The sequence below is a fragment of the Hyaena hyaena genome, unplaced genomic scaffold, assembly GCF_003009895.1.
Source record: "Hyaena hyaena isolate Hyena2069 unplaced genomic scaffold, ASM300989v1 scaffold_164, whole genome shotgun sequence".
NCBI lineage: Eukaryota > Metazoa > Chordata > Mammalia > Carnivora > Hyaenidae > Hyaena > Hyaena hyaena.
Genome location: NW_024080796.1, coordinates 1,104,211 through 1,131,428, shown reverse-complemented (window position 1 = coordinate 1,131,428; position 27,218 = coordinate 1,104,211). Strand labels below are relative to the sequence as shown.

Here is a 27,218-nt window from a genome sequence, read left to right as displayed (position 1 = left end):
GGGTGAGGCCAATACAAAGAAAATAAATCAGTACATTTATTATGTATTACTATTTTTAGTTCATTGATTATTTATTGAAAATTAATTGACACAAATAAAATGGGCAGAAAATATGGTTTCCCTAATTAGGAAGAGCACAGACCCAAAATGCCATGGAGTTCATGGTAGGAAGTGATCGGTGAGGGCTCCAGGGATGAAGGGGGTCAGAGAAGCTCACAGAGAAGATAAGAGATAAATCTGAGAGGTAGGGCAAGTGTTTGGCTTGGAAACAGAATCAGTGGACCTATAGTAAAAGGCAGTTCAGGCCATGGGCAACACCTAAGAGAAGGCAATCAGACTGGAGCTTGTTTCTTTATGACATGGTGGGAAAACCAGTCTGGTAAACCATAGGGCAGGAGACCAGAAAGAAATATGGTTGGACGAGGAAGATAGGGCCAGGTCACAGAGCTACTTGAAACCAGACTCCCAAGGACTGACTTGGGGTCTTTGGAAGTCCTCTATCAAAATGCAAATATCCAATAAAAGAACCAAGGAGTAAATTGAGGGGTGTGGAGGTGCGGTCAGTAGAGGCTGGACAGCGTTCCATTATACACTGTCACAGGAGAAAAGGGATTTATGATACCAATACTGGCTGGTAAACTCAACTGTGGGTTCCATCTTGCGCTCTGGGATGCCCCGATGGAACAAAACCCAGACCAAGTGTATCCTGATGGGCCTGAGGAGAGGGAGGACAGAGGGAAATTACACCGAAGGCTTCAGCATTACCAGGAAGAGCTGGTCCAGGTAGGGGCCACACCTGATGGACAGCCACAGCCTGAGGAAAGACTTCCAATGGAGAGGGAGAAATAGCAGAGAAGACAAATTTCCCCTAATTCACAATTTTGCCAACTGCTGACCCTTTTAATGCACATAACCCTTCTTTATGGCCCAGTACAACTCTTATCCCTTCATTAAACGGATGTTCTTTTGGATCTCACTACCAAAATCAAGATGTGGGGAAGACTCCACATGGCTCTTTAGGGAGGAGGTCAGAAGGAGAATGAAGCGCACTCACATAAACCAACTGAGGGCTTCTTGTGGCTTCCTAAACACAGTGGAGTATATGGAGAGGAAGCAGTCTTGCCTCAGGTCACCTTCAGGACCCCCTAGGGCCAAGGTGCCTCAAGTTAGCAATAGAATTGAAAATAATTGTTCTCACCAAAGAAACCTCTGTAGATAGGTTGCCGTGAAACTGGAATAGGTGTGTCTTTCTGACCTTCCGGTTCTTTTTATAGGCACTGCAGGGACCTGAGTGAGGGCCTCTGGTCCTTCCGCCCATTTGGGGAGAGATTAAAGAAGCTGCGATTGTCTCCTTCTTACTCATTGGCAGTTACAACCTCGCAGCCACCACCACCTCAGCTTCCAGCGTGGACACAGAGAAGGTAAGTGGGAAAGAAAGGGCCATGCCCTCAGCTATAAACCCGGATTGCTCCAGCCATCTGGCTCGGGAATAACTGGAGGGGAATAGAACTAGAAGTATCCAGTTGCAAAGTTCTTTTTTCCTGAAGAATGTGTGGAATTTTTTTCCTAGACAGCCTTAGCAAAGACCTAGATTTTGGTGCTCAAGGGTCCAAAAGGTTAGATGAAGCAGGGACCACTCTGCATAATTCTTTGATGAACGACTAGTAGGTATTTAGCAATAACATGTTGTGTTGGATTGACTCGAGTTGAAAGAAGGAACGGCCATGAGAATTACTAGGAAAAATTATCTGTCCGTCTCCCTCAGGCGGTGCATCAATGTCTTGAACGATCCGATGATCCATTAATGTTGACAGTGCTTGTTCTGGAGCCCAAATAACTGGAATCTCATTAACCATGCAAACGTTGCCACACGCCCCATTTTATGAAAAATATTCTGCCTCAGGTTTCAGAAAGCCTCGGTGTAAACAGACATGAAAAGGGATGAAGTCTCTGGAAGTAGAGACTGTTCTGCTCTTCCCAGCAGGATGGAGCTAGGCGAGATTTCGGGGTTTGAGTTTGGGGATGTTCCATCTGGTCCTTCCAGGTGTCTTCTGTTGGGAAGGAGAGACATTCTAGTGCCCAAATAGAACTACCCGACAGGCGTTCTTTATGGGTGGATATAGTCAGAAATTTGTCTCATCTTTCTTCTGCAGGGAAACAGGAGTCCATTCTCGTGAGGTCCACCTACAAGTCACCATGTATGAGGACTGCGTCAAGTCCACTGAGGACTATTATTTCGTCTGTGACAACGAGGGGGCATGGAGCATTGTTCTAGAGTCCCTGGCAATAATTGGCATAGTAGTTACAATTATACTACTCTTGGCATTTCTTTTCCTCATGCGAAGGGTTCAAGACTGCAGCCAGTGGAATGTCCTCCCCACTCAGGTCCTCTTCCTCCTGGGTGTGCTGGGCCTCTTTAGCCTCACTTTTGCCTTCATCACTCATTTCAATCAGCAAACTGCCCCCGTACGCTACTTTCTCTTTGGGGTTCTCTTCGCTCTCTGTTTCTCGTGCCTCTTGGCTCATGCCTCCAACCTGGTGAAGCTGGTCCGGGGCAGAGTCTCCTTCTCTTGGACGACAATTCTGTGCATTGCTGTTGGTGTCAGCTTGTTGCAGGTGATCATTGCCATTGAGTACGTGACTCTCATGATGACCAGGGGTATGATGTTTGTGCATATGACACCCTGTCAGCTCAACGTGGACTTTGTTGTGCTCCTGGTCTATGTCCTCTTCCTGATGGCCCTCACATTCTTCGTCTCCAAAGCCACTTTCTGCGGCCCCTGTGAGAACTGGAAGCAACATGGAAGGCTCATCTTCGTCACTGTGCTCATCTCCATCATTATCTGGGTGGTGTGGATCTCCATGCTCCTGAGAGGCAACCCACAGCTCCAGCGGCAGCCCCAGTGGGATGACCCCGTCATCTGCATTGCCCTGGTCACCAACGCGTGGGTTTTCCTGCTGCTGTACATCATACCCGAGCTCTGCATTCTCTACAGATCGAGCAGGCAGAATTGCCCTTTACCAGCCAATGCCTGCCCAGCCCCAGCCTACCAATGCAGCTTCAGAGTGGAGAACCAGGAACCCTCACGAGGTACTTTCCCAGGGGATTCAGGGAGCAGGGAGGTGTCCCGGGGGAGAAACAGGAGAGACATCGAGACATAGGAGGAACCAAGAGGGAACAATAAGAGAATGGCCACAGTTCAGATGGGTGACTTACTACTTCCAAAATGGAGGTAAAGATACCTAGAATCAAGGTGAAGCTCTTATGAAGAATCAGTTCTTCCAAAATACAGAGATTTATGAGGGAGAGGCCAAGACAGAAATGAATCAAAGGCCCTAAGGAAAGAGGGTGTGGCTCTGACTGCTCACGCTGGGCAAAGAAAGGCACCCACTATAAAGTGAGTTAACTAGCCCCAAATTAGGCTTGGACCATGCAGTTGCATGACATATGATGCTAAGTCCAGATGTTTGGGCCGCAAGTGCAAAAGTCAATCCTGGCAACAGTGATTGACATTTTTTTTTTAAATTTAAGTCTTGAAGCTAATTGGCCCAAACATCATCATAAACTGATTCATAGGACTCATCACCTCATTAACATCATAAAGCCCAACAACTTCTAAATCTCTGCCTTTCAAACCATTCCCTGCTTGAAAGCCTTCAAAGTTTACAAAAAGCTACCAGAAGAGCCACTGAATCAGAATTCTAATAAAGGCTCCAATGTGTAATTGTTAATAAAAATAAAGCAACTTGCTTATGTGACATTTTCATTAAAAATGTCTGGTCATATTTTGTTTTTATCTTTATGTAAGGCCAAGCCCCCTGTCTATACTTGGTTAATGAATAAAATATATTAACCACGACAACAAATATGCTTGGACCCTAGCAACCTGATGGCTAGAGGCTAATTTTGGTTATCTAGAAATATGTCAAAACTCATTCATTCCCTTCTGAAACATCTGGCCCATTATTTACTACCCAATACCATAGTTTTATATCCATTTTTGTGTCTTAATAGGCATCTGATTCCTCACAATTTATTTCTAATGTGCAAAATTATGTGATTTTATACATTGTACGGCACACATAATGTTTACCAGGTTCAAAAAAATTAATAGAAGCCTTCCCTTTAAGTGCACACACTTTTTTGAGCTGTCGTCTATGGCTAATTACACATTCAAATTAAATCCAGTTCAGATAGATGCAGTCATTAATTCTTTTCAGTTCAGTTGACCGAGAGTCGGAAATTGATGCTATACATCCTTCCTATAACAGTTTTTCCTTGCTTGTTGATGGTGCATCATCAGATCACTAAGGTTTATGGCAGAATGGCAGAGTCAATCCCTGAAACTACTTCTTATAGTTCTCACCAGAAGATAAGATAGAACTTCTTGCGTTGTTTTATTGTTGTTGTATATTTCCAGGAAACAAACATCAAGAGAAAGAGAGAGAGGAGTTCTTAGAGTTGTATCCTACCCAACCATACTGGGGCTTGTCATGATCAAGAGCCCATACTCCAAAATCTAAGTGTTTCCAGTGTTCGAAGGAGCATTTGGTGGAAGAGGAAGGGCTTGGTACTATCCTTGTTACTAGAGCATGGTTAGAAAATCCATTTCTGAGCAGGAAATGCCTGCCAGTGACAGTCACTGTCAAAGCAGTTTGGTGTTTTGTTTGTTTATTTTTATTGTAGACAAAGAGAGAGCATGAGTGGGGGAGAGAGGCAGAGGGAAAGAGGAAGAGAGAGAGAGAGAGAGAGAGAGAGAAGAGAGAGAGACTTGTCAGTCAGTCGCCAACAAGAATACCCATTCCAGTTCTGAGATCCACCAATGAGAAGTGTGGAGGGCTTGGGGAGGCTACGTGAAAACCAAAAAGATAATTAAAGCGATATAACATCAGATCAATGTGGAAAGGTTAAGACAATGGAACAGAGAGTTGTTCTTAATGTGCCTTCCTCACAGACCATGCAAGTTCTCTCTCTAAATCCGTATACCAAAACATGACATTTTGTGCGAGTCCATGAGGCATGCATTTGTCACGAGACTCTCTTGATTAATACCGCCTGTAGCTGTGACTCCAATCACATAATTATTTGATTTACCACTGGGTTGTGGGACCAGAGCAATGCATCTGAAAGAAGAGTGAGACAAGAGGAGATTAGCAGGGAATTTCACAAGTATGAAGACCTCTGTCCACGAGGCTGTTGTCTTGTTGTTTTCTGTCTCCAACGAAAGACGGTCTGTAGAAATGAACTCAAACCAAAGCTCGAAGGGTTTAGATTAAATGTGAAAATAAGAGTTGGTAAACACTGAAATAGATCAGCAAAGGGGATTAAGGACTCTCTCCCTGGGAGCCTTTCAAAAGAAGATTAGGCTTTCTCTCTCTGAGTGGCTTATGAACTTAATTCCAAGATCTAAAAACATCCGGGTGGAGAATAAAAAGGCATTCAGGCATGTTAGCACAGGACACCAAACAAATGGTTATAAATAGTCTTTGCCCTCTATTATAAATGCATTCCTAGAAAGCTGTATATTGATTATATTTTTAAAAACCAACTGTCCTTTTAACTGAGAATTTTAAATGCAACATAATTTGTGAGGATCTTAAATGTAGAATATCAACCACCAAAATTTTTTTTATGAAGGAAAAGCTCCTGTTATAATTATTGCGTACTTCATCCACTTTAGTTTACTTAGGGTATTGTTATATCAAGTTTTCTATAAGCAAGGCTCATGTATATATATATATATATATATATTTTTTTTTTTTTTAAATATTTATTTACTTAGAGAGAAAGGGAGAGAGAGAGAGAGAGCGTGCACACATGTGCACGAGTACAAGCAGGGGAGAGGCAGAGAGAAGGAGAGAGAAAATCCCAAGCAGGCTCCACACTGTCAGCACAGAGCCTGACTCAAGACTCCATCTCACAAACGAAACTGAAATTATGACCTGAGCCAAACTCAAAAGTCAGATGCCTAACCAACTGAGCCACCCAGGTGCCCCAAGACTCATGTATATTTTAAAGTATTACGTTATTGTGGGCCTTTTTTTCTGTTCGCTGTTTGAGGGTATACAGACAAAGCTAGTATGATTCTTTTTGACGGTCTTAAGATAAAAACAATGAGTCTATGCAGTGTAAAAGTGGTTCAATGACTATGCAACGATGTGAACCAAGAGAATGTTCCTGCAAACATAAGCCCATTCATTGGGTTGTTTGCCTTATGGTAAATACCCGCTTTTGCTAGACAGCCCTTTTTGACAATTCTCAACACGTTTTTTTTCTTCAAGGCACCCCCTCTTCATAGGAGAAACCCAATTTCAGTGGTCCCAAGCAGTGTAATTTTGTTTGCTCTTTCCCAGGAACAACTCTCAGAACTGCTATTTTATTGCCCTCAAGAGCTATAGGTTACAGAGAAAGTAGTGGTATAAAGTAGGGAAAAAGACAGTGAATCTGGGCAGAATTTGTCTGGCATGAGGACAGATAAGGCACAGGTCTGACATTCCTAAAGATCTAGGGAGTGTGAGATAATTGGGCAGCAGGAAGAATGCAGAATCTGAGTCTCCTAGCTTTGAGGCTCAGCTCAGCTTCCTGACAACTTTGAGACCAAACCAAGTTCCTCAACGTCTAGAAGCTCCTTCGGTAAATCCATGAATGACAACTAGTGCTGGAGAATTCTGGAGAAGGAGGCTTCTCTAATTTCTAGTCTAGTCTGATGAGAATGTTGGATGAATGCTGGTCACCAAGGAGCTGAGTGTGAAAGGAGTCTCAGTATGCCTCAAGGGAGAAAGTTAAACCAAGAAGTCAGTTCATTCTGCCATGGAGGAAAGAAGAGCATTTCGTATTTCACAGGGTCCAACCCTCTAAAACAATGCCAGTGGGAAGACAACGTCAGAGCACCAGTTATGACCACACCACCAGCACCACCGTGGGTAATAATATGCAGAGTACAGCAATATGGTGTCTTCTATAATCATGTCCTATTCCAAGGGTCTTACACATATTGAATGACTTAATCTTTAAGATAACCTTATGAGGGAGATTTGCTATTATGATCATCATTATTCTCCTTTTATTCCCATCGGGAAACAAAGGCAACTTTAAAACGTTAAGAAACTTGGCCCTAGGTCACACAGCCAGCAAGCGAGAGAGCCCCTAAGTGTGAACACTGGACACACAGCTACGTCTGTGGCCATCAAACAACAGATATGCATCCTGCAAGGGCCTGATAAACACAGCTCAAAAGTCTTGTTGAGGAAACTGACATTAAACAAATAACCATGCATGGGATTGTTCTATGGAAGCATGAAATTGTCTTCAGGGATCTTTTTTATTGTGTCTAGATTTTTAAGCTGAACCAAAGCTCGTAGAATGTTGAGCCAGAAGGGACTTCAGAGATGATCTAGGTAAGGCCTTTTATCTTACTGTTGAAGACCATGAGGTACACAATACTCAGTCAATACTCAGGGAGCAAAGACCTTGATCCACCACCAGCAGAGTGCTCTTTCTCTAGAAAGAGATGACCAATCTGCACCCTCTTCAATTATTAAACACAGAACGTTCCTCTCCTGAACACACATATGCTATCCAGAGCCAACTTTCCTCTTAAGCTTTAAAGCACTCTTTTTTAAAATCATAGATTAAAAAAAAAAAAAAAAAGCCTCAACTGAGAATTCCTTTCTAAACGGTCAAGAGCCTCTTTGCAAGCCCTTGAGTCTCTTCATAGCCCTCATGTGTGGTTTCCACGTGAATCTCTGACACTAACCCAGCCCTTCCCTCCTTTGGCTTTCAGCCCGAGACAGTGATGGAGCTGAGGAGGATGTAGCATTAACTTCATATGGTACCCCCATTCAGCCGCAGGTAAATGTGCTCGTCTAAAATCACCGAGGAGGGACATAGCAAGCACACCTTCCTCAGGAGAGCTGTCAGGCTTCATTTCCGATGTCTTTCCTAACCTGAGAGAGGAGAGGCAGGGCAGGCTCCTCCCTACAAGCATGTGGCACTTGAGTCATCCGGATATAATCCGTACCAGGACAGTGTAATAAAGGCAAATCATGCCTTTGTCTCTGCCCGAGCCCCCTCCAAATCCCCAGTGCCCCACCACTAACAACGTACTCCGATACAGGTGAAGGTCGCTGGAAAGAAAAGGCAGCTTGAAGGGTTCGTGTGAGGGTGAAGAGGGGTAAGGCCACGGACTTTTGCCTTGGGGACAATAGGGGATTGTAAATATGAATGAGGTCAGATCTGCTTTTAGTATCTATCAGTTGTTCCCCCGAGCCCCGCTGGCTGTCTCTCTGAGTCACTGTCTGGCTCCTGCAGCCCAGGCTGCCCCCCAAGAACTGGGTTAGGCCTGTCAACATCATCACCGGATGGGTGTAACCCAACTTTAATCCTTTCAGACAAAAGCAGAGGGAACACTACTGAGTAGAATTGGAGGCAACTTGCATTTGTGTCATTGATGGCTTGAGGGCACACAAACGCAGGCAGCCAAAAATACCATACTGGACACAGTTCTTGTATTCCGATCCCCACAACTAAAATCTGAGGATGAAAGTCATGCTCAGATTGTTTGTTCGATGAACCATACAAGGCAGTTGTAACTAGCTAATCCTAATCCTTCAGGGCTGTTATCTGAGACTTTGGCTTTTCCTGGAATGGCACACAGACCATATAGCTATATCGTTTGATGTCATTAACCCTCTAGAGGGCATTTACATGATTAGAAGATCTTTATTACCCTCTCCAAGAATTTCGTGGACCACTTCAATGTCCAGTGGTCAACTATTCAAGAATCTTGCAAGAAGATTCTTGTGACAGGCTAAAAGGGAAGATGGTAAAACAAAGTTCTGATGTGGGTAGCCTCAATATTTTTTTCTTTATTAACAAAGGACTGAATGAAGCTGAGATGGTATTTCGAACATAGCTCTGGAGAGTGACATCCCTTGTGTCGGCTCAAAAAGTTGACAATGACATTTCTTCTTTTCCAGACTGTTGATCCCGTACAAGAGTGTCTCATCCCACTGCCTAAATCAAGCCCCCAGCAAGATGCAGAAATATAAAGTCCATAGGAAACATGCATAGTGAAAACCCAGAAGATCATCCCAATAGAGACTTGATGGGTTGCTGGGGAGCCCAGAGGCACGCTACCAACAAAGTGTGGCCTCATCCTTCCTTCCCTGTTTCCTAGCCCATTCCATCCATCATGGACACATCATCAGAAGACCACCCTCAAGCAATTACAATCTTGCTGGCCACCCTACCTTGATTACGTGTCTCTTTCTTCCTTTGTGCAATTGAAAGATTCCCTTCCTTAGCAATGCAAGAACAAATTGGCACCTCTTACTAAATGGGGCCAGAAGACCTTAGTCTGAAAAAATTAGGACCATATAAATGTGGCAAAATATAGAGGTCCAGGGACGCCTGGGTGGCTCGGTTGGTTAAGCGTCTGGCTCTTGATTTCAGCTCAGACCAGGATCTTGCGGTTCATGAGATGGAGCCCCAGAATCAGGCTCTGCACTGACAGCCAGGGACCTACTTAGGATTCTCCCTCTCCCTCTTTCTCTGCTCCTCCCCAACCTTCTCTCTGAGGGAGAGAGAGAGGTCAGTAGCAACTTACTACTGGATTTCTCCTCTAGTCATTTTTTATAAAGGTCCCCTAAATATGATTAACCCAGAATTTGCAACAAAAATTATAGCAAAATCCTCAGGATCCCCACAACTGGGCATATTAAATAACACAGACATTTCATGGGCTTGCGAGCTGGCAGGCTTTCTCCCATGGTTTTGGCATCCCATGACAGCGAGTGTGGCGGCAGATGTGGCTGAGGTCAGTGACCCGCTTTGATGAACCACTAAGAGCAAAGGAAGAGCCACCCTAGTTGATGCTCATAAAGGATTTTTAGGTGGTGCATATAAAAAACAGAGTCTGCCTGCCTTGATGTTTCTAGTGAACTGATGCCTCTGCATTAATTACTTTGACTTCATTCCTCCTGCAGCCCCACATCCTTCCCAATGGATACTTCTATTCTTTTTTTTTTTTTTTTCTTTCTAGGAGAGAGAGAGAGAGACAGCGTGAGCAGGGGAGGGGCAGAGAGAGAAGGAGATACAGACTCTGAAATAGGCTCCAGGCTCTGAGCTGGCAGTCAGCACAGAGCCCGATGCGAGGCTTGAACCCACGAACCACGAGATCATGACCTAAGTGAAAGTCGGACGCTTAACCGACTAAGCTACCCAGGCGCCCCTGGATACTTCTATTCTTAATACCCATTTGTTGTACATAACAAGACCAGAGTCAGAGGTGTGCCACCAGAAAACAGAACCTTAGAGAAACAGAAAGACTTGCCAACAGTCACACAGTAGTTGGTGGTGGGCCAGGTCTTCCGACTCACAGGCCATTCCTCTTCCCATTCTATACGGCTTCTCCATGCCAGTGTTTGTGTATGAACAGGTAAGGCATGGACCCCCTGAGAACCCAGTGTGATATCCCAGACCAGTGAGTGGTTGAGGGCCTCCCGTGTGAAAGCAATCTGAAAAACAGCTAGGACTCCATACATGAAAAAGAGCCTTTTTAATGAGCAATGTACAACGTGAATTACTCAGTATCACCAAGTGTTTCCTGAGCACCTGTTCTTGAATTGAGCCCTAAGCAGATAAGGCTCTGCTTTGGTGGAGCTTATGGTTCTAGTAAGGGAGATGACACAACACAGAGAATTTGAGGATCACAGCTCCCTCCTTTCACAGACAAGGAAAGGGACTTGGCCAGAATTATATGGCTTGCCAGTGGCAGAACTGACTAGAATCCAGATTCCCCGGCTCCTGTTCAAGTGCTCGCTCATTCTCTATGCAATGTTCCAACATTTCATGTATTTTTTCTGCCGCACGCATATAGCTGGTCCTTCTTGAAATCTGTGCCCTGAGCAATGTTCTCAGAACAAACCAGGATGTAGGTGAACGACCAGAGAGTGTGACCTTCTGCCTTTATTGGTAATAAAAAATTGAGGGAAAATGTTTAAACATGAAGACTCTGACCTATTGATTAGGTGGCGTGCTACTTAACAAACCACATAAAGAGCCCAACTCAAAGGGGAAAACAAGCCACAACCTTACATCTGCTCTGGAAGAAAACCATCATCACCTACCCTATCCTCATTATCCCCAAAGTGATGACAGTGACGTCTTCGACATAATTCTGTCTTGTTTTGTTGTTTGGTTTGGTTTGGTTTGGCAGATGTTTCTGTTGAGTTAGAAACCCATTTTAATAATAAGCCCATTAAAACCATAGATGGTGGCTAATATTGTTTCCCAAGATGTTTTTCTTAAAATTATTAGAAGTAAAATTGAACCTCTTTGTACCGAATTTTGGACTATCTGTTAGTTAGATTTGGGGGGTTGGGGCTTGGGGGGGCAAGTGTCTCATTCAGGCTGTTTCAGGAATGGAGACGTATTGTAAGGTTACATATGGAAGCAGGGAGACAAAACTCTCCGAAAACAGATACAGTCACTCGGCCAGCTTTGTGGAGATGGAATATTGTGAGGCATTGGTGGGAGCTTGATGTCCCCACCCCGGCCCTGAAAATCCTCCTCAGCCATTTTGACAATTTCCCCACTGTCTCCTTTTGAGGTGTTTTTATGTATCCACCCACTGTGGGCTGACTGGTTCTCTCCCCACGTATCATATTCAGATTCCTGAAAGGGAGTCGGAACCGTCCAGCTAATCATCATTGCTTCCGACTGGGAGCTCTTTAGAAATGGCCCTCCTCTTAATTTACAATCAGCTTCTGGACTGACAGCCCGTGGGTCTGGTACCCATCCTCGGTCCATCAGCTGTGCCTGCCTTTGTCATGTGGTTCAGACTTGGCCACATGTGTCTGCCCCCTCAGCGAGAAGCTGTGGGCAGGAAATTCTCCTCCAGGCAGCAAGGCACAGCATACACCATGACTGGCCAACACAGGAGAGATTCATCCAGAAAAATATGATTTTTTGAAGTTAAAGATATTTTAATGAAAGTACAATTTCATTTCTTTGAAGTTAATGCAGCAATTCACACAAAGCTAAAAACCCACAGCCTTCCAAGTCAAGATCCATGAGGAACCTCTTAAAACTATTTATGATTAGCATATTGTACTCAATTGCTCAACTCAACAAGTATTATATGAAGATTTAAACTTAATTTAGTTATATGTACCAGGTTGTATAATTTGAAAGCTGCTTATTCTCTTAAGCATTTTAGATAATCCTCCTCTGACTTTATTTACCCAGAAGAAAGGTATCGGCGAAAAACTTTGTTATAAAATACCTCCCTGGTGTAATGAGGCTGGTTAGCTGAGTGAGACTATGATGCTAATAAAACACCTGTCTAGGAGAGTTAATACATCCTTTATCTTGATGTTTTCCTGACCTAAAGACCATCAAAGATTTGTTCCCCTCCCCATTAAATTTCATGCTCTCCCTATAAGCTTAAAAGGCCTTCTAGTTAGCATGCCTTATTTCAAACTGTGGTCTGATGAGGCTATAGTTCTCTCACTCTCTCTACATTATTCCTTCTTCTTTTCTTACTTCCTTTTTTATTATTACTTTTATTTATTTTTTAGAGAGAGAGAGCACAAGTGGGGAAAAGGGGTAGAGGGAGAGAGAGAGAGAATCTTAAGCACAGAGCCTAATGCAGGGCTCAATTTCATGACCCTGGGATCACGACCTGAGCCGAAACCAAGAGTCTGATGCTCAACAGACGGAGCCACCCAGGCGCCCCTTCTTCTCTCTTCTTTTAGACAGATGATCCCCTTTTCTAGGATTCTACCTACTTCATATGGGCCACATTCATGCCTTGTTATCCTCTTTTTCTCTTTCCACAATCAGTTCCAAATCTACCTTTTCCCAGAAGCTTTCTCTGATGACATAAAGACCCAGGGTTGTCACATACCAAGCCCATAAGTTAGGGCAGAATGAGGTTCTCTTTTTGCCTCCAGCTCAGATGGTAAAGATGCTACTCCTTGGGTCAAGCCTCCTCATCTCTTTTATAAGCACACGATCAACGAGCAATAAACTAGAAAACCTATTTGTGCTTCCTTGGTACAAAAGCCTCTGTATTTTTCATAAGAAAAAGGTGCTTCTCAATTAACATTCAACAGGGGCAGTCGTGAAGACCTTGACTTCTAAGAAGACACACTTGACATCTCAGATGTCTCCTTGGAGTCGCTTAAAATGTCCTGAGGGTTCAAGACAGTTTTAAAGCTGCTGGTCTTCAGTGAGAGATCATACTTGCTGCTCTTTACAGACAGAAGAGTTAAAATTCAGTTTGCATTTTAACATGTATCAGAACTTATTTATTCAAAGGGCTTCAAAGCAGAGGATTCAGGAAACATGAGTATCCTCCACTGCTGACAACATTATTAGAATGCTTTTCCTGGGACAGCTTTCAAGAAAATCGGCGTGATTGGATGGCTGTGATAGTCCAGCTGTCAGATCGGAGAGGTGAGTTGAGTGATGAATTTCCAATACTGATCTCATCCATCACTCAGAGAACTACCAACTACACTTTGGAAATGCCGTGGGATATCTTTCTGGATTTTTCTAAAGATAGCAGAACTATTAGAACTCGAACCACGTTTAATAAGTAGATAAATCAAGTCTGGGTTTGGAAAAGTTGCACCAGATCTCCAGCAGGAGGAATCCTCCAGGCAGACTATTTTCTAATGTGAAAAGTAAGAGGATTTTATTGACTTTTATATGTCCTTGGAGAAAACCATTCTCAGGTACAAGTTTGACATTTGATATGAGATATATTCACACGTTGTTTTATACAAGATCTTTTATTTGAGATCAGACATAATTTTTCATTTCAATAGGACTTTCACATGATTATAGTCACAAGCTTTTGAGATAACTGTGTGTCACCATAGGGCTCAAGATAAACTAAACTGGTAGGGATTTCAGTAGTAGGTGTTATTGCCCAATTATTGTAGGATAATGGAGTATACGTTGTAAAGCAGATACAGAGGAAGCTATTCATAAAAAAGGTGGAAAACACAGGGAAAGGAAATAAACAAATTATAGTATTGCATGTATATTTTTCTTGATGAAACTGACATTTTTAACTCATAACATGTTCTTTTATGTGATATAAATGTACCCAGGGAGTGTGCTTTTAAAATTCCTTGGGGCCCCTGGGTGGCTCAGTCAGTTAAGTGCCCGACTTAGGCTCAGGTCATGATCTCACGGTTCGGTGGGTTCGAGCCCCGCGTCGGGCTCTGTGCTGACTGCCAGCTCAGAGCCTGGAGCCTGCTTCAGAGTCTGTGTCTCCCTCTCTCTCTGCCCCTCCCCTGCTCACGCTGTCTCTCTCTCTCTCAGAAATTAAAAAAAATTTTTTAAATAAAATAAAATTCTTTTTAGGGGCGCCTGGGTGGCTCAGTCAGTTAAGCATCTGACTCCTGATTTTGGCTCAGGTCATGATCTCACGATTCCTGAGATTGAGCCCTGCATCAGGTTCTGCACTGACAGCGTGGAGTCTGCTTGAGAATCTCTCTCTGCTTCTCTCTCTCTCTACCCCTCCCCCACACAAGCACTCCCGTGCATGCTCTCGCGCTCTCTCTCGCTCTCAAAATAAATTAACCTTTTAAAAAAAAAAACCCATACAACAACAAAAAAAAATTAATAAAATTCCTCTTAAATGTGAAATTTACTGCTTAATTTTTCTGTGTTTAAGACTCTATAAATTTGCTCATCTTCCTAAAATAGAGCCCACCTGAATATACTAACAGGGCTGGACTTTTAAAAATATATTCTACAAAGGGAACATTTCACTGTAGCTCCCCCGTGGACTTTATTTGTATGTAAAAGAACTTTGTGTAGACTTCTGGAATTCATTTTTAAGTTCCTTAATGTCAATTTCAATGGTATTATTCCCAGGGCACTTTCTGTCTGGAAAAACTGAGCTTTTGGGGGTTTTTTTATTGGAATTTACAGCTGATTCACAGTTTTAAAAATGTTTGCTAGATCTGTTATTATTAGGGGATTGTGTTAAAAGCAAATGAAAATCCACGGAAAAGAAACAAGGAAATGCCTATAGCAGGATGAGATCTTAGGATATACAGATCTTTGGGATGACTACACTTTGGGGTCCTTTAGGCTAATAATAATTTGTTTTTAAATAGCACTTCACATTTTAGCACTTTACAATTTACAAATGGTTGTCACATTCACTATCTCATTTGATCAATTGGATGAATGATGCAATGGATTTCTATTTCTACATATATGTATATGTTTATATGTTTACTTTGTATATATTCACGTAATAGTTATATATTTTTAACTTTATATATTTATATAATATGTATCATATATATGTACACATATTACATATATGTGTATATATTACATATTATATATATAAATGTATATATATATATAAATCTTTCTAAGATACTAAGAATCTCTTCTAAAATTGCATTTGGGCCACTACCACTCTGCTGTTTTTTACAGTCTAACCTGAACTACTTTCAGTCTAATCTGAAAATGAAACACACATACCCTATGAGAACCCTTACTTATGGGCAAAGATGTCACTGAAAGATTTCCAGAAAAGACCGTGCTTTTGGTGTATAGCCACAGTTGTCATCGCCACATTCTGATGTCGATAACTCATTTTTCTAAATGCCGAAACAAATGGTAGGAGTGTTTAGGAAATAAGGAAAATCAGTCCATTTTATGGAAAGTCTCAACTCTGGTAGTCATACAGGCTGTTTGCCAAAAATTTCAAACTCTCCTGCCTTCCAGGCATATGACAGGATTGCCCTTTGGAGGCTGGGTGACCATGGCACTAATTCAGGCCAGTAACTTAGAGCAGAGATGATGCCACTTGCAAAGTCAAAGCCAGGCAGAGGCAATTAATTGTTGGCGCGGGACCGTGAGGAGTTTGATTCTTTTTCTTCCGTGGTGGCAAGCACTGTCTCAGACAGTGGCAGCTCTATGCATCTGAATTCCACGATGAAGACGTAGCATAAGCAAGAAATAAAACTTTGGTATTAAGTCACCCAGAGTCAGACTTGTTACCTTAGCTAGCCCAGCACATTCCGACTAACTTAGTCATGAACCAGTTGTTTGGTGTCCTGAAGGAAAAGGAGGTACTTGTCTGAATATTTGCCTTTACCACTGATTGTTCTAGTACTCTTCAAAGACATCCTTAGATTAAAAAACCACCCTGTTCCTGACTGATATATGCCAGACTGATCTGCCAGCCATGTGGCTCCACAGTTATTCAGATAATTACAATTCGCTGAGAAAGCTGCCATCATAAAAGTCATGCAAAAGGTGAGGCAGTAACTTAGAACACAGAGTCACTCTGCCTGAGAGACTGAGGGCAAGGAAGACTTCACAGCCCAAAGCTTGCGCTCTGTCTCAAATGGTAGGCAGGAACTCATGGGGCAGATGATATAGGGAATGCTACGCAGAGCGGCCACCAACAAGGAGACTTTGTGCAAACCAGAAAAATGTGCCCCTAAAAGTGGATGAATTAGAAAAGGTGCCCCCCACCCCCCAACCTCCAACCGCAAGGACGCAAGGCTTGGTAAGTGGAGCGAGGCTAAATTCCAACCCCACTCACCTTCTCAGCCTCTGTGCAGTACAACAGTCAACAACAACAGCAAACTACTCGGCTGCCATGGCCCAGGTTTGCAGGGCAGAAAAAAATGCCCGTGGAAAGGTGTAGCCGCAGGGAAAACCAAGGCACATCCAGGGAACCGCAAGGCATTTGTTATTGCTGGAGCGCAAATGCACCACAGGAGATGCGGCTGGAGAGCTGGGCTTGGTCCGCTCACGCAGAGCGTGTATCGCAAAGGCAGGGATGTAGCCCTGGGAACGAGGAGTGGCGAAGGGAGAAGCCCATGTTGTGTTGAGCCGCGTTTGCATCTCAGGCAAGAGGCACAATGTGCGCTCCTGTTTACACTTATCAGAATATCTCCCAAGCTTTGAACCAGATGGAAACTCTCCAATGAAAAAGAAAATCTAAGTCGATTGCCTAATCTGTTTCCGCGCCTTTGGCAACCCTCACAAACCCACAGGAGGGACACGACAGCCACATAAGCCTGGGAACCGCGGACCGATCAGAAACAATTTCTCCCGTTGTGAAATAATGCAGGCTTGTAAAACAGACAAACCGCAACAGCCTGTTTTTATAAAATGTCGGTGTGTTGTTTATCGTGGCCCTTTTTGCATTCATTTTGATTTTTAAACATATTATGTATCTTGATTACTCCGGGCCTTGGTGCTTCCTTGAATTTTGTGCCCAAGGTTAAGTGCTTTACGCTCCTAGCCCTGGCCCCCACCCAGCTAACCAGATTTGCCTCCTGTGGAAGGAAGGGTGTAACGGGGGGAGAGAGAGCCCTGGCTGCACATTAGAATCACCTGGGAAGTTTTAAAAGCTCTCCACGGCTTGGGGCGCCTGGGTGGCTCAGCCATTTGAGCGTCCCACTCTTGATTTTAGCTCAGGTCATGATCTCACAGTTCATGAGTTCGAGCCCCACATCAGGCTCTGTGTTGGCAGCATAGAGCCTGCTTGGGATTCTTCTCTCTCTCCCCCACCCCTCTCCCTTTCCCACTTTGCTCTCTATCTCTCAGGCTAAATAAGTAAACATTAAAAACAAAAAACTTTCCATGGCTTGACCTCACCGCAGATCAATTAAATCAGAATTTCTGGGAGCGGAGCCCAGGCATGGGTATGTTTCAAAATCTTTCCACATGATTGTGTTTTGCAGCCAGGATTGCAAACCATGGCCTTAAACAGATACATGGGATTCAATGTAAGGAATGGGGAACGGGGGAGAAGTCAGGATCCTGGCCTGGGTACCTAGGTGAATAAGGATTCTATTTTGTAGCAGAGGTAACCCAGGAGAAGGCGGGTTCCAGAGAAGAACACATCGGGGGTGGAGAGAAGAGCAAATGAGTACAAACAAACCACCTGGGTTTGAAATGGAAATACGCAGAAGCACAGGAGGCCGTGGGGTTCCAGCAGAGACAGACACTCAGAAAGGAGCTTGGAGGCAAAGGTGGCCATTGGGGGGAGGTGTGGTTACACCAGGAGTATAAGGAGGGGACCCCCAGTGAGGTCCCAGTGCTGGAAAGGGCCATTCCATCCCTAAAGGGATTGTCTCCTGATATCCAGTCCCACCGCTGGGGCGTCTCTACCACGGCCCCTCCAGAGAGAGGGAGCCTAAGTACTGTTCACAGAACCACATTACATGCTGAATGAACACTGAGCGTCTTCTTCTGGCTTGGAGTTCAAAGGTTGGGGAGGCAGGGACTAGGATTTGCCTGGAAAACTGGTGGGTCTGCCAAAGAAGAACAAATGTGGCTCACTACCCAACGCCTTTCCTCAAACCTGCCGAATCAGACGAGTCCGCTGGGATAGTTGTTCCAAATATAAATGCTCCTAGGTGGACCCAGAGCTACTATATCAGAACCTCGAGGAGAGGGCCCTGGGACACTGCATTTTTAACAAGTTCCCATGGGACTCGGAAGACAGTGTGAGGGCCACCTGAGTGGCTCAGTCGGTTAAACATCAGACTCGATTTCAGCTCAGGTCATGATCTCACCATCCATGAGTTCGAGCCCCACGTCGGGCTCCGCACTGACAGCGCAGAGCCTGCTTGGGATTGTCTGCCTCCCTCTCTCTCTGCTCCTCCCCAGCTCTCTCTCAAAAATAAATAAATAAACTTAAAAAAAAAAAAAGATATTGTGAGTTTGGGAAGCCCTGCTCTGTTGATGAGGAAAGTCTCCCTCCTTGCTCTGGTTTGTAGCTGAGACCGTCCGGGCTTTCCCAGCCTGGCCCAGGAAGGAAGAAATGGCACAACCAATGGAAAGGCGTTATGAGTCAGTCCTGTCACTGGAAACATTCAGCTTCCAATCTGCACCTTCCCTCCTGCCCAGTGTCACGTTCAGCCCAGGACACACTCCCCCAGTTCTCCTAAGAGAAAACACTGCTTGCCAGAAGCAGCTTACTGCCTTGAAATTTAGGAAGATAAATCCTTTCTGAGCCCATTTGCTGGCATACTCGGCTATTTCCAGTTTGGTTTATACAGGCTGAAAGGCCCTTGTGCATCCATTTGGTTCGAGTCAGTTTAGAAAAGTAATGTGCTTGAAAAAAAAAAAAGAAGAAGATTGCAATTGATCTTTGGGGGGAACAATCTAAAATGCTTTTCTGATTTTTGCTTTGGGGGATGCTTTTCTCTCTTATATGTGAGGTTTGCTCTTGTGTGGTTCTCCTAGGAAACAGCACTTTCCCAAGCTTGCCAAGGAAAAGCCTCAGGGAAATAAAACTTGGATGCGATGAAATGCACTCAGTCCAAAATCTAAAAAGAATTTCCTTTCTTTCCTCCCAGCCTCCGGCTTGTAAGTAGCTTTTATCACATTGGACTTAAGTGTTCTTGAATGAAAAATAAGAAACAAAAATAAAAACCTCATGGTTGATCAGTGGAAATCAATCAAAATTATTTCAGGAGAAATGGCATTGTAGACACCAGAACAGACCGGAGGGAATCGGACACGGGCGTTCTCTAAATGAGATGCTCTAAACCCAATCAGCCTGTGACAAACTAAAAAGACACCTCTCACCCCAAAATTGTATTCGTTCATGCAACTAATGCTCCCATGTGTGCAGACACTGTGCCGGGCCCTGGGAAATACGGAAGGAAACAAAATGAGTTCGCGTCTTCCTGAAGCGCGCAGAAGAGTAGGAAAAAAACAGGTAAACCAGCAAATAAGTATAATTGCAAATTTCGAGTACTTGGCGCAAACAGGCTGGTCCTCTGAAGACCGGATGCTGTGGGAGACCAGCATGACCCCGACTGGTAGGAGGCCTCAGCGGACTGAGGTGGAAACACTGTGAAGAAGAGTTTGGGGAGATTTGGGAAGAGTGGGGGCAAGACCCAAGTGGGAGGCAGGTAGAGGCGGGACCCTTCAAGAGAAGTATTTACAGAAAAACTCATCTCCGAAGGGAATTATTGGCGCCATTGAGAACTCTAACTTGCAGGGTCAGACCCAAGAAGGACTAGCAAACCAGACAGGAGGGAGGCGAGGAATCCCAGGAAGACGGTGAAATGCTGGTTCCCCAGACACGGGGGGCGGTGGGGGAGGGGGGTGCCGGGCAGGGTTTGAGGTGACCAGAGCCCCAGACTGGCTATGTCTTGGCAGTGAGCAGCAGCCCCCTTGACCCCCGTGTGCCTTAAAATATCCCTGTCACTTTCTAAGTGTCCCCATAGGTGAATATGAATGAGAGGTCCTGCCTAAGGGTTTAGGCCAAACCTAATGGCCTCGTGAAAACCTACCTGGGATTAACCTCAGTCAGGTGTATAAGTTATGTCCTCAAATTTCTTTACGATATGGAGGAAGGTTTTTCAGACCAGACTGCATTTCTGTCAGAAAAGATATTGAGAAAAGCAGGGATCTGGGGAGCTATAAGAAGCAAGGTAAAGCTATCTGACTGTGACACCGCCCTAAGGGTGTATGAGAAAGGTCGTGGAAAGCCAGGGCACAGGGTGAGTCGTGAGTCCTAGGTCGCAACAGCTGGCGGCATCATCCCGTCTCCAGTTCACAATCAACCTCTGTTTTGTTACTGATTCGAATGGAAAGATGTTTTTACTGCCATGATAATATGTTCGCGTACACAGAGTGAATGGGATTAAGTATAAGGGTCTCACCTCACTGTTGGAAATGACTCTGTGCCTTACAGTTACATGTGATCTCTGGCTACACACATAGATGTGCTGTGTGGCTGAGTGTGCACACATGCATACACCCCAGCAGACACCCACGCCCATACTAGGGATCTCAGAGACTCCCACAGACTGCTGGAAAAGACACTTGGAGAACCTAAAAACTTCTCCTTTTATCCTTCGTGCAGAATTGATTCAAAAAACTATCTTTCTTGGGGCACCTGGGTGGCTCAGTCGGTTGAGCATCCGATTCTTGATTTCGGCTCGGATCATGATCCCAGGGTCGTGGGACCAAATCCCGAGTTGGGCTCCGCTGAGCATAAAGCCTGCTTGAGACTCTCTCTCTCCCTGTCCCCATCTGCCCCTCTTCCCCACTTGAGCTCTCTCTCTCTCTCTCTAAAATAAAATTTTTTTTCAATTATTCTAACCAAAAAAAAAAAAAAAAAGAATTATCTTTCTTCCTATCCTCGTATTTCCTCTTAAAATAAAATGTAACACACACGTGCATGTGTGCCTGCACACACACACACACACACACACACACACACACACACATACACACACACGCACCAGCTACCTGGGTGGGCACAGTTTTCAGGTTCCAGTTCGGTATGTCACAGCCACCAGGTGTGCCAGGAAAAGGAAGGGACGGGGCTGTGGGAGGGTCAATGTCATGAAACGACCCACCTTGTGCACAGGCCAGGGGCCGCGCCTTTTGGAGGCTGTTTCTCCTCACATCATCCATCCCCCTCATTCCTGAAGCGAGGCCTGCTGGGAACTTTGAGACAAAAATGACCTCCCTTACTAAGCGGTTCCGTGATGCGGGTGCCCAGTTGCACGGACCGCTCAGGACACTTGGGGAATTGTACCTTCGTGTTTTCCTGAATTTCTGATTGTTAAGGCCTTAACTTTCATTTCACCTCACGATACCTTTTTCTTCGTTATCTTGGCAGGTGCCTGATTTTCTAACCCTTCCTCCTACCTAGGGGCTTTCTCTCTCCACGCCCTCCCTCACTCCCACTCTATCCCCCCAATTCAGCTTTGTCTGCTTCCCTCTCTCGCAGCTACCTAAGTACACTCAGATGCTCCCTCTGACCCGCTCCCTCGTTCCCAAAGTGTTCACAGAGTTCACGGGCGTATGACTCAGATGACTAAGCTCAGGCTATACAAGCACAACCCACAAACCTTTTTGATTTTGCTGAGCAATACAAACCATGAGTGTCTTTCTTATGCAATTAATCGCCCTCAAAGAACAGCATGGACCTGTTTTTTTGTACTTTAAAAATGATAGCTTTTGTGTAAAGAACTCCATCGGGCTATATTTCGGGCAGGGGGAGCACGCTAGTTTATACTAAGTTCAAGTATCTTTGCAAAGGAGTCCATGTGATCATCATATCACAATGCAGTGTGATTAAATACAGCATGCCAAGTATTCGCATGGTAACTTCCATTCCAAAGCAAGGCTCCGAGGAATTGTTCTGTAAAATAAAACTACCAGCCAGAGGATGGATTATGACAGCCAAAAATAACACACTTACTAACAGATGAGGGTGTGTCCAAACAAAGAAGAACATTTCCTTTTCCCCGGGGGGCTAAGGGAGTGTTTGGGGTGGCAGGTGTGGGAGAAGAAAACCGCATAGTAAAACTGATATTTTTTTTAGCGTCTTTAGCATCTAACGCCAAGAACAACACAGCAAGTAAAACTCCAAAACCCCAAGAGTTCTGAGACTCCTTGAGCCTCTTGGTCTAGCCTACTCCGAACACGAGATGCCTCTGATCATCCTCAACAGAGCGTCCTTGATCTCGAATACATCCAGCAGGAGACAACCCACCACTTTGCAGGAAGCTCTTCTGGGAGCTGCATCCCTGAAATTTCTAACCATCGGGCCACCTGTTATGCTGTTATTATCAAAGACAGCGGAGAGGCAGTGCAGGGTTTTGTGTAAGGGATCCCGAGGCAGCCCACCGGGCTTTGACACCCCACCCCTACCACTTGGTCGCTAGGTTACCTTAGGGTTTCCATTTCTGCAGCTACTAAGCAAAAGGGAGATAAATAGTCATAATAACTCATACGGTTTTTGTAAGTATTCAATGATATTATTCAAATAGAGCCCTTAAAATGGAACCTGGCACAGAGCAAGCACCCAATAAATGTGACCTGCGTTGAGGAGACTGTACCCTCTCCAGGGGAAGTTATCTCCATTTCCATCAACCGTGCCGTATATCACGCAATTCTAGAAACAGCTCCCCTGTTAGAAGCTGCCCAATTACAGCGAGATGCACAGACATGGATTTAATATTCTGAGGTGGGATAACATGCGCCCAGTTCACCGGGAACAGCAGCTGCCCCAACCCAGAGAATTTTATCAGTGCTGTCTGCGATCTCCTTGGCTTTTTACCTGCTGAACCACATCGCCGGTCGGCATCAGTCTTAGAGATGCCTAAACCCACCAGGTCTTCTTCCTAAAACCTACTGTCAAACCAAGCCTTTCCAAACAATATTTACGTAATTTATAGGGTGCAAGGCTGGGGGATGGGGAGGGCGAGATGAATACATTCACATGCATTAAACTAAATTCTTGGTTTGGGATCTTCACTGCAGTCTTCGGCACTACATTTGTATTCTCGTTTTATTATGCAGTCTTTCCTAGTGTTGCATCGTGTGCAAAATGTGATAAATCCATGCTTTGTTCTTAACTAAGTGGTTGATAAGAGTGTTACCCAAACAGATCGAAAGACAGAGCCCTACGGGAAACCGCTAGAGACCTCCATCTCTTCACTGATCTCTTCTTGAGTGTTTGACTTAACGATTGCACTTAACTCTATTACCATTACACCTGTCTTTTTCCATCTTGTTCATAAAGACGCTGTGCCAAAATCAATATGTGCTTTTTCTGCTTCAATCTCTTGTGGGTAAAAAGTACTTGATCTGGAATTATTCCTTCTTAGAGAGAGAGAGAGAAAGCAGTCTTACATAATCACGGGATTCGGTGCTAGCCCCTCCCACCATGCCCCAGAGCTCAGGGGCGGAGGAGCTACATGGGCTTGTCAGAGTTTTGTTTGTTCGTTTCTTTTTGAGTTGATAATAATCCCGCAGGACTGTTAGACAGTAATATGGAAGGGAGCCTGACCTAGAAGCAGCTGGTACACACGTGGTAACCAAATCCCATCAAAGTTTCACCTTCTTTTCTTTTCTAATTTTTTTTAACGTCTATTTATTTTTTGAGAGAGAGACAGAGTGAGAGCAGGGGACGGGCAGAGAGAGAGGGAGATACATAATCCAAAGTGGGCTCCAGGCTCTGAGCTGTCAGCACAGAGCCTGACGCGGGGCTCCAACTCACAAACCGCGAGGTCATGACCTGAGCCGGAATCGGACGCTTATTAACCAGTTGACCCACCCAGGCGCCCTCACCTTCTTTCCTGTTGAAGATCAATCATCGTGTTTGCATCTGGTGCTCGAGACACGTGGGTCAGGTCATGACTAGAACTATTGCTTTCAGAGGTTTCTCAAGTGCTGCCTCAGAAATGTGCCCTCAGGACCCACACGGGAGTGAAAGACTCCAGAGTGCTGGGACAAACCCCCTGCGGGCTGAGGGGACAGATACCGCCACACAACCAGGAGCATCGGAGGCGCTGGGGACGGGTTTTGACTCAATATGGGAGTCCGGGAAGAGGAAGGATGGCCACGCCGCCAGGGCAGATGATGAGCTCTGCCTTGTCTTACAAATCCTCCTCTTACAGGCTACTTTCCCAAGAGGCAACTGTCCCTTTGGCCTGGGCCTTGGCAGGGAGTGACCTGGGGTTAGCCACACACGCCCATGTTCAGCCCCTCCTTCTCTCTACAGCTTGCACAAGGAGGGAAGAGGAGACACTAGCAGGGAAGTCAGGGGAAGAAAAGGCAATTCGGGAGGCAAAGGAAAATGAGATGGAAGCTTCAAATAGAGGGTGACTTGGCCGTTTTACTGGCTTCTTTATTCAAACACGCACTTTGGGGGGGGGGGTGCGGAGAGCGGGCAGGGGAGGGTCTAAAACTGACCACGCAAGTGCTGGCAGTAGACAGAACGCAGAACCCGAAATCTGGCCCCGGTCATATTGACTCCATTAGGCCCAAGTTCTCTCCTCTGTAAGACGAAGGCCATGCAGCACCCACTGAAGAAGTTCTGTGACCTCGAACGCCAACATTATAGGCTCTGGAGTGTTTCCTTCTGAAGGGTTCAGAGAGTGCCAGCCGTGTGCAGGTGGCGGAAGTGAGGGTCGGGCACCGACACCCAGCCGCACAGACCCCTCTGCATACCTGGAAGGTCCTGAAGCCACGGGGAGGGGGAGGCGGGACAAAGCGTTGTCCGCCCTGCTCGGAAGGGATTCCAGGAGATGGCCCCAGGCGGGACCGTCGCACGGGCAAAGCTCTCCCAGACCCGGGTGTCAGCAGTCCACACTTGGGAAAGACGTGTCTCGCTCACCGGTTCCAAAATAATTCCACGCTGGGACGGTGGCAAACCTGCAAAGCCCCGATAGCAACCGGAGGAAGTGGGCCAGGAAGGAAAAGATCAGCTGCGCACAGCTCGGTTCTCAGCAATAACGACAAGGAGAGAAACGAAGGAAGGAACCCCAGAACGCATGGGGGCGGGGCGCGGAGGGCTGTGCTTTACTGCTGCATTTCCAGGGCCAGGCTGTACTCTTTGTTTTGGCACCCGTTCCCTGACAAAAAGCCAATGTTCTCACCACATAAATACTCGTCGACATTAATAACAACAGCATCTGAGACTGTTATCTGTAAAGATGCCAGATCGCATGCAAATGGGCTGCAAATACCTTGGAGAGTGTCACAAAAATAAGGCGCCGGGCAATGAACGTCCGGCAGAGGACATGGGTCATTTAGCGACGATGGGAGGGAGGACACGAACGGCACAGACATGCAAGCCCCTTAAAATGGGGCATTTGCCTCAAGCCCACAGAACGCCTCGGGCTCTGCCTCCGCGCCCCTCGCTCCCTGAGGCTGATCCCCGAGGTTTTACCGCCACCAAGTGGAAACACGGAGTATGGCAGCAGCGGAACAGCCTCCGCCTGAAGCCAGAGGCAGAGACTGGCTCTATTTCTCATCTGACGGTGAAAGATGAGAGGAAGGTTGTTGAGCTTCATTTCATTGTCACCCATTTAGTTCAAAGGAGATGCCATTTTGGTTCCCAGCCATCCATCAACTGGCATCACGGGAGGACTAGGCTGGGCTAAATTTGCACATTCTATTTCAGCCCCGGGGAGATGGAGACCTACGGGAAGTCTTTGAAACCCTCGTATTCAATACCGTAGTAGTTGTCAGGTACCCCAGCTTCCGGTTCCTGTGACGTCCCTATTTTAACAGAAGAGTTTAATTATGTCCTGAACACGTGAGACCTGAAGACAGGGTAGCAGCCACAGACGGGGTCTGACAAAGGCTGTTCGAAGGGGGAGCATTTATCTACCTCCCGGCAGGAAACAAGAATTCAGTGAGGTGATGCTCTCCTTGCCCAAAGTCTGTACTTCTTGGGAGAGAAGCCAGCAATGGGCGCCATTTCCGTGTTTTCTCCTGTTTTTGAAGAGGTTGACTTGAGGAGTGCGGTCATGGGGGTACCAAGAGCCTGGCAGATCCTGGTCCCCAACGAAAAAGCAGATTCTGTGGCTTTGCCTTTCACGCCACCCCCTTTGCTTGGTTGACGGGCTAACAACCAGAGGAGGAAAGAGAAGACGGAAGGGAATATGTATTTCTTGAGTACCTACACACCATGGCAGGTAACACACGTGAAATTATATTGTCTTCGCCTGACAACAGCCTCGCTGAGTCAGGGCCTCTCAAGAAAGATTAGAATGGTCTAGAAGGATCCTCCTCATTATTTGTAATTCTCCCTTTTCAATATAAAACTAGGCTAATGTGAGTACAAAGCCATGTGGGAAACCAAATCTTTGTGGAATGTAAGCATCCTTAATTCATAGTGTCATTAATTCTCCAACCTAACCTCACCTCTTCCCACACGGGGTTGTTCCTTTTGATGGAAAACAGCATCAGGCTCTTAGGAGGTGCCTCCCAAACTCAGCTATGAATGTCTAAGCCATTCCATTTCTGTACATGGGGATTTACGTTCTCCTCCACCAAAGAGTGTTTCCTATTGCCCCGTCCCACAGAGCTGTTTCTAGGATTAACTAAATGATAATTGTTAGTCACTATGCCTTTTCCAAGGGCTGTCATGAACCGGTTGTGTCAAAAAGGGATCTGAATTTATCCCCTCCTACAATTAAACCTCCTGTGATCGTGACGCTGGCCTTGAGGTCCCCTCCCTGTCCTATCAGGACCACCAAAGCCCATCCCGAGGTTATCACTCTTCTGCCCTCTTGGGGCAAAACCTCAGGGTCCGTGACCCCTCTTGGCTCCCCCTCTCACCCTTGCCTCTCACCCCCTGGAACCGAACCTTGAACTTCGGCTCCGTGTCTTCAGCTCCATGTGAAGAAGACAAGAGCCTACCACGTCCCCTTCAGGTCCAGCCGCCATG

The 27,218-nt window shown here is 45.4% G+C and overlaps 1 protein-coding gene across 3 annotated transcripts; it reads left to right on the top strand.

Annotated features, from left to right (window-relative positions):
• Positions 1 to 73: 73 nt before the first annotated feature.
• Positions 74 to 9,251, top strand: GPRC5D (G protein-coupled receptor class C group 5 member D). Of its 3 annotated transcripts, XM_039239956.1 has the most exons (4): positions 74 to 1,421; positions 2,154 to 3,091; positions 7,785 to 7,852; positions 8,980 to 9,251. In XM_039239956.1, exons 2-4 carry the CDS (start codon positions 2,197 to 2,199, stop codon positions 9,049 to 9,051), a joined length of 1,035 nt encoding a protein of 344 aa, XP_039095887.1. In that variant the 5' UTR covers positions 74 to 1,421; positions 2,154 to 2,196; the 3' UTR covers positions 9,052 to 9,251. The 3 variants fall into 3 exon arrangements, with proteins under 3 accessions (XP_039095887.1, XP_039095886.1, XP_039095888.1); XM_039239955.1 differs by having other exon boundaries at positions 74 to 3,091; XM_039239957.1 differs by lacking the exon at positions 7,785 to 7,852 and having other exon boundaries at positions 74 to 3,091; positions 8,980 to 9,066.
• The last annotated feature ends 17,967 nt before the right edge of the window (positions 9,252 to 27,218 follow it).

Coding starts and splice junctions, on each gene's coding strand:
- GPRC5D (XM_039239955.1), top strand. CDS start 2,110: ATGGGTGGATATAGTCAGAAATTTGTCTCATCTTTCTTCTGCAGGGAA. Junction 3,092..7,784: donor GAACCAGGAACCCTCACGAG/GTACTTTCCCAG, acceptor TTTGGCTTTCAG/CCCGAGACAGTGATGGAGCT. Junction 7,853..8,979: donor GTACCCCCATTCAGCCGCAG/GTAAATGTGCTC, acceptor CTTCTTTTCCAG/ACTGTTGATCCCGTACAAGA.